Raw genomic sequence first — 12,797 nt, forward strand, 5'->3', positions numbered from 1 at the left:
CAGGTAAAGTCGCAGGTCTTTACACTCGTTGGTCTTCACACAAGGAGGCCTGAACGCTTCCGCTGATGCTTCCGCGTCAGCGCACAGACATCAGGTAAATACAGTCTAAAAGACTAAAGTGAAAACAGCTGTGGCCGCCTTCTGATTAGCACAGCCAATAGTCTATAGCAGGCCAATTCCTCAAATCGAAACTACAGTTCGCACTTAAACGCAGTAAGGGAGCAATTAAATTACACGCGCTCCTTCTTTGCCGAGGACAATTATTATAATTACCAGAAAGTGCAATCAAAAATACAAACGCAAACAAAAATATAACGTAGAAATAGGCAGAAAACGAAATATTCCTTCCTAGCAGAAAGTAATAATTCAAACAGCAGATCTATAAACAAGTATTACGCAAAACACTCACGTGCAGCCGTCTGTCTCTTCTGTTGACTAATCGCTTGGCCCGAGTTATGACAGTGACCAAGCAGTTTAAATACTCTACAGTCGCTGTGGCCGCCTTCTAATTAGCACAGCCAATAGTCTATAGCAGGCCAATTCCTCAAATCGAAACTACAGTTTGCACTTAAACGCAGGAAGGGAGCAAAATGCATAAATGGCTAAAAACAGAACAAAGCAAAAAAAGAAATAAGATCTTAAAATAAAATAAAAATCGTAAAATAAAATCTTAAAGTTAACGTCCACCAGATAACAGAGATAATAATAATAATAATATTTACAAATATTAAAAATAATAAAAACAAGAAAAATAAATTTTGATATTTTAACAGAGCCAAAAAAAAGTAGTCGGTGTTGGTAAGATCAATTATTTTCCAGGAATTTTGTCATAAAAGAAAACGTCATTTGGAAGAGAGGTGTAAAAGCATACACTTCAAAACAAACTACTTCCTATTTTGTTGAAAAAAAGTACAATATTGCTGCTCTTCTGTCTTTAATGATTATGATTCATCTAATAGCATCTTCTACATATTTCTCCGCTGCTCATACAGGTGCTGAAGACACTATTAATAATTTTCTGATGATAGAAATGATTGTGTTAACACAAGGTTTAAAAAAAAAAAGAAAAAAAAAAAGCAGTCACTGGACCGGTAGGTCTGGGCTGATGACATACTTGCTCAATTCCACCTCACTGAGGAAAGCAACATAACAAATCAGATAACAGGTGTTACAGATGCATCTTCACAGATTATATCATCAAAGTTGACAGTAAATGGATGGATGCATCTAAAACAAAAACTCCATATGCAACACATATTACACATGAAAACAGAGGTTAAAATACTCTGATGAAAGATTTGAGGAATGTTTCTTTTGAAACAAAACCAAAAGCATTTAAATAGATTCATATCTGATTTTATTCTGATTTTAAATAAAGCACCAAATGATCTTCACATAAACATTTGCTTCACATTTTAGTATCACACAGTTAGGACCAAATCTAAATGAAATCTGGTTTTACAGATTGGTGTAAAAAATTATTCCAAATGAAACCCCAGAGTTATTTCCCAGATGCAGACTTGAAATCACATGCAACATTACGTCATCATCTGACATGACTGAATGTAAGCTCTATAGCCACTACATTAAAGAGTCAAACATGCTGAACATCAAGGAGAATAGCAAATGACTGATAATGGGTGAAGTCTGGCAACCCTCTTTAATGGCAGAAACAAGTTGCCAGTTATTTACCCACTGTGAGTAAATCATAGTGTTTAACTGCGTCATCCATCTACGATGATAATAACGCTTTTACAGCAGAATTGCTAACAAATGCAAGCAGCAAGCATCATGATATATCTGCAATTATTTGCCAGGAATTTGCATTAAGGTGAGCATATAGTTTCTAAGTTCGATTCATTTTTGTTAATCAGTTCAAGCTGTCAATGAATCAATGAAAAACTCAATTCAACAATTTCTTGCAAGTATAAAAATGCTATGTTAAATGTAGGTAAATACTGCCGTTTATTAATGTATTTTTGTGTACTGTATATAGTGCATTATATAAAATATAATTATTATTTGTGTTTGTTTACACAAGGCATTATTTATTTAGTTATTTATAATTATGTCCTTGTTTGGAAATCATATTTTGATTATTTCTATCAAGCTTGTTACTGTATTTTACTGCTGAAAGTGGCATTATGAATTAGCTTGGCCTTAATGACTGCTCGGTTGAAATTATGATTTCTCTGACTGAAGAAAATCCCTATTTTTGACCATTTCAGTGAAAATATTCACAACATAATTACCTATAAATTGTTACCATCTATAGGCATCTTTATACAGCTGATTTAAGGCTGCTCTGTGCCAGCTTAAAATTCTGTGCAAAGACGTAATGCAGCATAAAATCCTGACTAAACTGTGTATCAACGTATATGGTGGTTATTGTTGTGTAAATGCATTTATGCCATTTCTGAGTAGCATTAAACAGTCTGTGTAAAGACACCTAAAAGCCACTTCAGAAGCGCCTCTGTGCCACCTTTGCAGTGTAAATTTGGTATAGCACACTTCATTGACATCTTGCTTTAAACATTTGAAATTAAGTCTGTATATGACCACCAGTAAACGTACTTTATACCAAACAATGAACATACCCAAACACTGGCACTCAGACAACAGGTCAGCAATATGACTGGCATCCCATGTATAGAGATTAATGCTATTATAAGAGAGGTTATACCAACTGCTAAGATATCAAATATGCAATACTGCTGCATAAAACCCCTGCACAACATCACTTTTGATTGATGGGTTAGATGCTCCATGACAAAGCTTACAATACAAAACAAAAACACTGAGACTAAAAAAAAACTACAGTTCTCAATGAAAAAAAAAATCCTATTCATGAAATATGTAGGTGTAATTAAGATTATTACCCTTACAAAAGAATCATCTTCTTTCTTCAGTGAAACACAAAAGGAGATGTTAGTCACTCAGAATGACAGTTTCAGTCATTTGCTTTCACTTTATGCAAAAAAAAAGCAACGAAAGTGAATGGTTAACGTTACTGATGTTAGAATCTTTTGTGTTTCACATACAAAAAAGTCAGATGGGTTTAGAACAGCTTTTAACAATATTTCAAATAATGATAATTTTAACCTAAACATTATTCCTGGAAGCAAACAAACAAATAAATACTCACTACCATAGATATACTGTCAATTCTGGCACATATAAATACACCAAATTTGTAGTAGTTCGTGAGTTCTCAAGGGAAACGTAAAAAAAATACCCAACTGCCCTCTCGGTCTCCCCAACTTCTGAGGAAAAACACAACCAACTTTAGTTATCCGGCGTCTCAGGCATTAACCCTAAAGCTGTCTCTTAGAAATCTGTATTTGAATAAACTTCACGCATTTACATATGCGACTAGCTAATTAAATTACGGTTATTCTCCTTACGGTCTTGTAAGATGCAGTCACAATCGATCGATCTCTTCTTCGGTGCGGTTTCTGACAGACTAACGGTCCTGTCACGTCAATCATTCTGATGATTGACAGTTACCGACTCTAACCGTCGGGTCTCGAGCGCACACCGGTGGGTTTCGCGGGTTTCTTTCTTTTAAAGCGCATCGCTGTAATGAGGCCTACGGCAGCTTATTCATTTCTGCGGAGACGGCTGTCTACCTTCAGCCAGCTTTGTTGACGGTAGCTCAGCTCGGCTAGATGATTTACAGTCTCTCGGTGAGATCTTTAGATCATAATAAAAACGAAATCTGGGTCTTTCCTAAAGCTCGGGAATGATAACGGTTCGTTAGGTCTGGATCGTACCTGCCGTAGATCCCCTCGGTGATTCGGTTCCGTTTTAAGGGCCGTCGGAGCTTGCTGCAGTCCGCATTGCGCCGCTTCATCCTCGCCCCCTTAAATCGGGCTTTTTAATACGTACAGCAGTATGGTCCAGGGTTCTCTCTTATTCGGCGGTCCCACAAAGGAATATACCGCTGTGGTTGTTTTTTTTTCTTCTCCTGGAAACAAAGAAATAAATAAAAAGACTGAGTGGAAGACCCTCCTCCTTCTCTCGGCGCAGACGCACAGACAGGTGTGACTGACAGGCCGCTAAGCCAATAGGAATCGCGCTTGTCGGTTGTCATTTTGAATGACAAGACAAACAGCCAATAAGCAGCGGTCTGTTTTGTCGCGGTACCAAAGAAAGGGAAATGGAGCGGCTGACAGGTTTTCTTCGTCCTACCAATCGCTGTCTTTGTGGACAAATCAGGTAGTGCTCCATGACCAATGGGATTGATTTGGGCGGGACTCCTTATACGTTTTTTGCTTATGATGTACGAGAGATGCGTATTCCACATAAACGTACTTTTCGTTGGTATTTTGCGCGTTTCATTGCTATGCACAAGTCTTTTTACATTGTGTGACTGTCAAACGCTACAATGGCATAAACAAGGCCCACCAAATAAGGTATAATGCATTATCAATTTAATATCAATAGCTTGATTAGTGATCATTTAATTGTACTATTAGCTAAATTTTAACGCCCCCCGCCCCCGCCCCCAACACATATTTTTAATATGTTTAAAATTGCCGTGAAACGGAAGTTGGGATAGTCTAACCATTTAATTAGCCTCATTTGATTTAAATTAAGTGAAAATAAATTAATTTAAAACAAGTTCACTACTTTAGTCTTAGGGGGGAAAACAATACTGAATTCAAACGGTGCTGCAGGACAGGAATAACACAAACTTAACCACAATTAACACAATACGTCTTGCATAATTTTCGTTTGATAATGGACCTGTTATACAAATAAACTACATCCAAGATATTACACAAAGGCCATATTGATTAAATGCACACTTAGGTGGCATTTTTGGGAAACACCTCCGTGCCTCTTACATGCACGTGATCTTGCATATTCCTCATCTCTGGCTGGTGTAGATTGCAGACATTCAGAGTTTGTCATGTAATAATGGCTCCTCAGTACGCCCCCAGTCTCCGCTCAAGACTTCCTCTCTTGGCCTTCCTGCTGGAAACCATCTTTCTCCTACTGTTTGTCATTTTTGTGAAAATAGAGCAGCATGAGCAGTTTGGCAGAGAGTCTGCCAGTAAGCTTTTCATCAGCTCATATGCAGGTTAGTAAGTCTGATTTACTTTAAGGCTGTGTTATGAATTTTTAAGGGCTCAAATTGCATTCCCTGTTAAACTTGTGGTTATTTATGAACAGCATCAAATCACATAATCTATTGTAAACCTGCTATGCCTGCTATGCTATTGCAACAAAAGACTGGCTGTCAATCGCATATTCTGCTAAGAAACTAATTCCTGGGCTTTCTTAAGGAACTTTAACATATCAAACCACCCCATTCAACAACAACAACAACAAAAAATGTATATTTTCAAATATATATTTTAAAATATGTGTTTGTTTTTTTTAAAGGCCAAAAATATATTTGCTAAAATGTTTCATAATATATTTACGTAAATATATTTTAAACCAATATATAATTTTGTAAAAACATATTTTGCCCTCCATGTTTTAATACAGTAAAATACACTCACATACATCACATTTGAAGAATAACTTTTGTTTTCTATTAAGCAAACTTTACAATGTTCCAAAAAAGCAAAAACAATTACAGTATTGCAATTTATGAAGTTATTAAATCATTCTAAATCTAGTTTTGATCTCTAGTAGGCGATTCCTCCACATTTGCATTTAGCCTTAATGCCCTGAAATACATTTTGAAATATATTTTGGTGTACGTAGGTTGAAACTAAATATATTGTCCATTTCAAAAATATATATTATTGAGCTTAACTGTTTACAACATCTATAAAATATATATTTTGGCCAGAATTTATTTATTTATTTTGGATATGGATAAAGAATCATAACTCAAAATTCACATGAGCCTGCTGCATACCCAAAATGATTATGACTTTACCTTGGCCATGTTGCCGTTGGGGTGTGGAGCCACAACATCTCTGGTTTGGATGATAAGAAGCATTTCTCTACCACAACAAGCAGTATTAAAGACTGACCACCAAGTGCATTGCCAAATGTTTCAAGTTTTTAAATATGTTTTTATAAATGTACACATTGCCAATATTGGAAATGTAATCCTTTTTACAGAATTCCAAGATGTTCATGTGATGATATTCATGGGGTTTGGTTTCCTGGCCACGTTCCTTGTACGATATGGTTTCAGTGGATCAGGGTTTAACGTGCTGTTGGCAGCCATGGCCATCCAGTGGGCCGTCTTGATAAATGGCTTCCTGCTGCCACAACAACACCACAGAAGAGAGATCCACATCAATATGAAGAGGTACATACATTACAACTCTTAGCAGACATGCCTTAACATGCTGATGGCAAAACCAGAATAGACCATTTTCAGTGACAGATGGAAAACTATTAAAGGAATTGTTCACCCAAAAATGAAATACACTCACTCTCAGACCATCCAAGATGTAGATCAGTTTGTTTCTTCATCAGATTTGGAGAAATATAGCATTACATCACTTGCTCACCAATGGATTCTCTGCAGTGAATGGGTGCACTTCAGAAGACGTTAATTGATGGACTGGAGTGGTGTGGATTATTGTGATGTTTTTATCAGCTGTTTGGACTCTCATTCTGACGGCACCCATTCACTGCAGAGGATCCATTGGTGAGCAAGTGATGGAATGATAAATGTCTCCAAATCTGTTCCGATGAAGAAAAAACTCATCTACATCTTGGATGGCCTGAGGGTGAATACATTTTAAGCAATTTTTCATTTTTGGGTGAATTATTATTTTTTAAAGAGGTTTTACAGCATCACATGATATCAAATGTTATTTGTGCTCCTCATGTAGTGTTATTGAGGCAGAGCTCTGTGCAGCATCCGCTCTGGTTGCCATGGGAGCGGTCCATGGGAAGGCAAATCCTGTCCAGCTTTTACTGATGGCTCTGGTTGAGGTCACAGGATTTGTGGTCACTCAGTGGATCCTGCGAGCTCTGTTCAATGTAAGAAGCATTACTTTCCCAGATAAGAATGATCATTTTTATCCTATGATCCTCATCTCAAATAAAAAGAATTTCAGTGAAGAATGATTCATTCGGTTGAATGAATCATTTAAAGATTCAGCTATAAAGACAGTTATTTGTTTTGTTCCTAAATCAGTGGGTCCTGCAAACTCTGCTCTGTGTAAGAAAACTATTAATTTCCAAAATATATAAATCAATTTTCAAAATGTCCCATATCCTCATCTCTAGGTACACTGCAAGCCAGTTTCAGTAGGTTTTTTTCCCATGCATTTTTCTGCTATATCTGGCAAATTCAGATGGTAGAAACATTTTCAGACAAACAGTTTTTTCAGCCTTTGATTTTTTTATTGTAAAACACTAAAAATGAATTATTATAGCGTGATACTGTTTAAAGTATCAATGACAAAAATAGTTCAATTTAATATAATAATAATAATATTTGCATACATTTTGTATAAGTAAGCAGTATATACTTTTTAAATATCAGGAAACTTTCAAAGTCATGAAAATTAACGTTAAAAATGTTCTAATATTTCTATAGTTAACAGATGTTTTTCTGTTCTAGTCTAAAATACTTAATTTTCCAGTTGTAATATTTTATATAATTTTGTAATATGTAATTCTGAACAGTAAAACCATATTTGTGAGTTACCATCTGAATACTTGCAAGACATTCCACTTAGTACTGCAAAAACCTAAATAATAATTTGAATCAGACAGATTGTATTTTCATACTGTACTAAAGCAGAGCTGATGTATCAGGCAGATCCAGTGTACAGCATCATGCTGCTGCATGTCTTCGGAGCTCTGTTTGGTGTGATGGTGTCATGGGTGCTGCACAGAGAGGGGATCAAACCAGAACATGAGAAAGAGAAAACTGACAGCAAGACTGGCTTATTCGCAATGTTTGGTGAGTACATTAACTAGTTATCTCTCAAACTCAAAAAATACCTCAATTTGACCTCAAAAATACCTCAAACCAGTTCTTTCGTTTCAGACCATATCCATAACATATGGAAGCCCGTTTCCGCCACTGAAAAAAAAAAAAAAAAAAGGTTATTGCGACTTTTTATCTCACAATTCTGACTTTTTTTCATACAGTTGTGAGATATAAACTCGCAATTGCGTGATATAAAGTCAGAATTGCGTGATATAAACTCACAATTCTGACTTTTTTCTCATGTGTGTCTCTTGACACATCATTAGTTCATATTAAAGTAATAGGATTTAATTCAAGTATTAGTATGATTATTCATGTACTGATATTGTAAAGTGTTACCCTGTGAGCACAATCGTGAGCACAATCACTTAATGAACGTGTTTGAATGAATAGCTTGAATAAATAATTCAGTTACTCATTCATAACGACAGTAGCCAATTTCGTTCTTGAATTAATTAATTCATGCAGCATTAATCAGCATTGTCAACGAATCGGTTGAATGAATCATTCAATAATCCAATCACAGTTACTGTTCTTGTTCCAATACAGTTATTTGTTCTTGTTCCTGAATAAATTAGCATTTTACGTCAATCAGTTGAATAAAAGATTCAGTTATTTACTTATAAAGACAGTAACTTGTTTAGTTTTTGAATTAATCAGCATTTTAAAACAAATCGGTTGAATGAATCATTCAAAGATTCAGTACTAAGGACAGTTTTTTTTTTCTAAACAAATGAGTGTTTTTCAACGAATCGTTTGAATTAAAGATTCAGTGATTCACTCATAAAGAAACTACAGGTGCATCTCAATAAATTAGAATGTTGTGGAAAAGTTCATTTATTTCAGTAATTCAACTCAAATTGTGAAACTCGTGTTAGTTATTAAATGAATCAGCGCTTTGAACGAATCAATTCAATGATTCGGTGGCTCACCCATAAAGGCAGTCATTTCCTGCCACCCACTGGTGAATTGATGCAACCTGCAGAAAGATTCACTGAAAAAAATCCCATCACTGATACACAGACTGAACAAACATACAAACGGAGTGATACCAACAGTGATATCATCACTCTTGGATTGATGCTTGTCCAATGAGATTCGAGGACTGAAGTGTAATTATTGTATGTCTATATTAAGAACAGGAATATCCTTTCTTTCTCTTTTCCTCACAGGAACGCTATTCCTGTGGATGTTCTGGCCCAGTTTTAACTCGGCACTGGTGCGAGATTACAGGTGGGACAGAGGACTAAAGCTTACTGTCATTTATGGGACGTATCTGTCGCTGGCTGTCAGTGTTGTCATGGCGATGTCTGTCTCTATGCTCACTAGCTCCAAAGGAAAGATGAACATGGTGAGCGGCTGTAGGAACAACATTCTAGCAACTCCCTCACATAGTAGAAAACTATAATGTAATGCAATACTTTGTAACATTGTTAAAGTAAAACGGGTTGTGAACACCATTTCATGTTGACTTAGTTGGGATCTAGGAATGTTGAGCAGATTTTCAGATAATGGGCATCATGAGATGAGTAGCATGTCTGCACAGGTTCACGTCCAGAGCTCTGCCCTGTCTGGTGGTGTTGCCATTGGAGTTGCAATGACAGCTGTCCACGCGCCGTGGATTGCCATGACGATTGGATTCTGTGCTGCTCTCTTATCAGCCTTGGGATACCGGTACATGAAGGTAAAGCCACATCAATCTCTAAATTCTTTTTTTTTCAGCACTCGTTGTCTTCTGTCTTCCGGTTTGTATTTCCACAGCATGAAGCTAAGAGCTTACAAATTTATGAATGAACCTCTTGTTTTAAAATCGTCCCGGTCTACTTACATTCATGACATCTGCTCCAAACATTACAATGCACATGATAACTTTCATTAACTCTACAATAAGTAAATCCACTTCACCAGCGATGCCATAGAAATATACAGCGCTATTGCAAAAAAGTTCAAAGACAACATTCTAAAGATGGCTGCGTGCTTGTTGCTCTGGTGGATAAGGTCTATATCAAACACTGGTTTGGGTGTCAAGACGGATTTTGTGGTGGAGCCCCTGGTAAGGTTAAATGTGTTTTGAATTTCAGCCTATAAACCCAGGCTTTAAGGAGAGCCACAACACTTAAACTGCCCGCTAGTAGAGAGTACGCGTGGTTAACTAGGTTTTCAAGCGAAAATCAAAACCCAAGAGGCCAAAGGAGAAAGCCTTTCTCCCATTGATAATAAACAAAACTCAACTTAACTTTCAAGCCACACTTTTAAAGTATAGTCTCTCAATAGTGACACTCATTCAATAATCACAGTCATTCCGTCAACAATATTTTCCATCACTAAACGCTAAAAACTGAGTGCTTTTTAAAGGCTCTCGGTAACATGTATTACCCGATATCACTAATTAGCCCAACCCACATCAATTAGCTAATTTCAAACAGAACCAGACAAGGGTGTCAGAGAGAAAAGAGTGCTCTAAAAAATAAACCCATGCTGCTCAAGCTCGAGCTGACATGATAAATGTTTAATGCTTTAAAAAAAAAACAATTCAAAGGTTTAAATCTCAGATTTTTAATGTGTGAGATGTGTATACTTTATATTACATAAACTGTCAGGAATGATTTTCAGTTTTTTTTTCTTTCATTCAGAATCACATGCTGTTTGCTTTTGAGTGTCATGACACCTGCGGCGTCCTCAGCGTGCATGCCATACCGGGAATTCTGGGATGGTTTGCTCATTTATTTCTACGGCTGGCCAGTAATGAGAGCACAATGTAAAATATTTTTTCCATAAAATGGCACTAAAGCATATGGTCCACTCCTTTTATGTTGACTGTGCTGTATCTGTGTTCTCAGAGCGGTGCAGTTCGCTGTCTATCACATCTGTGTTCTCCTCGTAACGGCGTGCATGAGTCTGGTGATGGGCACAGCTACAGGTACAACACCACCAATGCATTCACACTAAAGATCATTAGAACAGACCATTTGCTTGTGCTTCTCGTGTTTTGAATAAACCATCAAAAGATCAGCATCTCACACTGTAAAAAAAAAAAAAAGTAAAAAAGGTCACTGGAGTACATTTTACATGAAAATACCATTTCAGTCTTTCTAGTTTTTTATGTTTAATCCACTGTTGCTTGCTGTTTCTTTGTAATCATTTGTGAAATTAACTAGCACTTTCTGAGTGATTCATTTATGTATTTATTATTCAGCTTAGGCTGGTTTACACTGTTTTCTAGTGCATACATTGATATGTAGGGGAGATTGGGGACGGTTTCGACACTTTTTGCATTTCATTCAGTTTCTCAGAGAGGGTTTGTATTGGAGAGCGAACATTTTAATACAATAAAGTCACATCTGTCAGCTGATGTGTACATATGATAATATACCTACAATTTATACTTGAATAGACAAAGTCAAATGTTACAACTGACCCCATAACGGGATGGTTGCAACAGTCCACATGGGGGCAGTTGCAACATTCATTAAAATGTAATTAAAATCACTCTTAAATATAATTTCTTTATTTTATCTGTGCACAGATAGGGTCTTCAATAAGTTAAACTGGCTGTGTAAAAACTAAGAATAGGCTAGTAAATGGGATTACAATACTTTTGAACTACAAAATATGAATTGAATCAAAATCAAGACACTAAAATTTAATAATAGCCTACTTCTGTTAAAGTTGACTGAACTGGGGCCAGCTGCATAAACATAGCACTATATTAAAACCGTGTCTTAACTAGTTTGACTAACTAGCAGTAAACCATGTGTTAATGAGTCTTACTTTTTAGGTTCAAATTAGACAAATCTACCATTTTATGTAACTGTGTGTAACTTATGTCATTTATGTACATATGCATGTGTGTGTGTGACAAAGAGAGGGTGGAAGACCAGGAAATTAGTCCACATTAGACTCAAAAACATATACTTAAAAAATGAGAGATACCTGACTATTGATAGGGGTTCTTTATTAATCCATAAAAATACAAATACAATTTTGTAATGTTGTGGTAATGGACAGCATGTTGGGACCCTACACTGACAGCCGTGATAAAACCTGCTATATTAGCTTGACACAGTATCTTTGACACATGCTCTATGCCTATTAGAAGCTAAGAGAACAATGATACAAAATATATGACTTTACAATGCTTCAAGCAAACAGTATGACACAAAATCTGATCATAATTTTTTTTTTTTTTGTAGAAGGAATGGTCACATGTGGCTGATTTCTTCTAGGAAGGATGAGGGGCTAATTGAGAATGTGCAGTATGAATATCAACACTGTAGCTCATTCCTAATTAAAGAAATAAGCCATGTTGTGACCGCCCCTCGTTGCAACCGACCCCACTCTCCCGTTTGCTCTGTGACAAGTATTTTGCATTGACTCACTTCTGATTCTTAAGTAAAAAAAAAAAAATCCTTGTGTGGCCAATTCGTTTTGTGTTTTGGTTCAATGAGGCAAACTATACATAAAACTGAAATTAAAATTTGCAGGACTTTTTCTTAAATGGAGTATCTGGAGACCCCAGCAGGACAGGAAGTGCTTTGATGACCAGGCATTCTGGGAGGTGAATGGATTTGTTCATTTGCATCAGTTTAAATAGATCATTCCTTAACCTCAATGTTTGCATTTCTCTTTTATCATTTAAAAGTAGAATTAATTGTATTAAACCTAATTAGGGGCCAAGCACCGAAGGTGCAATGGCACCTATTGTATCCGTTAGCGTCATTTTTCTTCTTCCGCCGCAAGTCTATGGCAGCCCATAGAACCGCTTGCGGGAAAGTTGTGAAATTTGGCACACTGATAGAGGACAGTCTCAACATTAACCATAGCAAATTTGGAGTCTCTATCTTAAACTCTCTAGCGCCACCACTTGTCCAAA

General features: G+C 36.4%; 2 protein-coding genes across 7 annotated transcripts in view; one reads left to right on the forward strand and one right to left on the reverse strand.

Moving 5' to 3' along the window:
* The window catches only part of maco1b (macoilin 1b), a 22,941-nt gene extending 18,887 nt beyond the window's left edge, over window positions 1-4,054 (reverse strand). For both annotated transcript variants that reach the window (XM_016474617.1, XM_016474616.1), the window contains exon 1: window positions 3,774-4,054. In XM_016474617.1, the coding sequence (XP_016330103.1) occupies window positions 3,774-3,853 (80 nt within the window). In that variant the 5' untranslated portion in view covers window positions 3,854-4,054. The remainder of the gene's footprint in view (window positions 1-3,773) is intronic.
* Window positions 4,055-4,107: 53 nt separating this feature from the next.
* Window positions 4,108-12,797, forward strand: part of LOC107679155 (ammonium transporter Rh type B-like) — a 10,986-nt gene continuing 2,296 nt past the window's right edge. The window contains exons 1-10 of one of the 5 annotated variants that reach the window (XM_016474618.1): window positions 4,255-4,415; window positions 4,936-5,086; window positions 6,088-6,280; window positions 6,813-6,963; window positions 7,747-7,894; window positions 9,097-9,275; window positions 9,471-9,608; window positions 10,558-10,682; window positions 10,765-10,844; window positions 12,409-12,482. In XM_016474618.1, the coding sequence (XP_016330104.1) occupies window positions 4,278-4,415; window positions 4,936-5,086; window positions 6,088-6,280; window positions 6,813-6,963; window positions 7,747-7,894; window positions 9,097-9,275; window positions 9,471-9,608; window positions 10,558-10,682; window positions 10,765-10,844; window positions 12,409-12,482 (1,377 nt within the window). In that variant the 5' untranslated portion in view covers window positions 4,255-4,277. Of the gene's footprint in view, window positions 4,219-4,254; window positions 4,416-4,892; window positions 5,087-6,087; window positions 6,281-6,812; window positions 6,964-7,746; window positions 7,895-9,096; window positions 9,276-9,470; window positions 9,609-10,557; window positions 10,683-10,764; window positions 10,845-12,117; window positions 12,355-12,408; window positions 12,483-12,797 lie in introns of those variants that run through there. The other 4 variants (XM_016474619.1, XM_016474620.1, XM_016474622.1 and 1 more) reach the window with 4 other exon arrangements.

This window comes from Sinocyclocheilus anshuiensis, unplaced genomic scaffold, assembly GCF_001515605.1.
Source record: "Sinocyclocheilus anshuiensis isolate Anshui unplaced genomic scaffold, SAMN03320099.WGS_v1.1 scaffold300, whole genome shotgun sequence".
In the NCBI taxonomy this organism is placed as follows: domain Eukaryota; kingdom Metazoa; phylum Chordata; class Actinopteri; order Cypriniformes; family Cyprinidae; genus Sinocyclocheilus; species Sinocyclocheilus anshuiensis.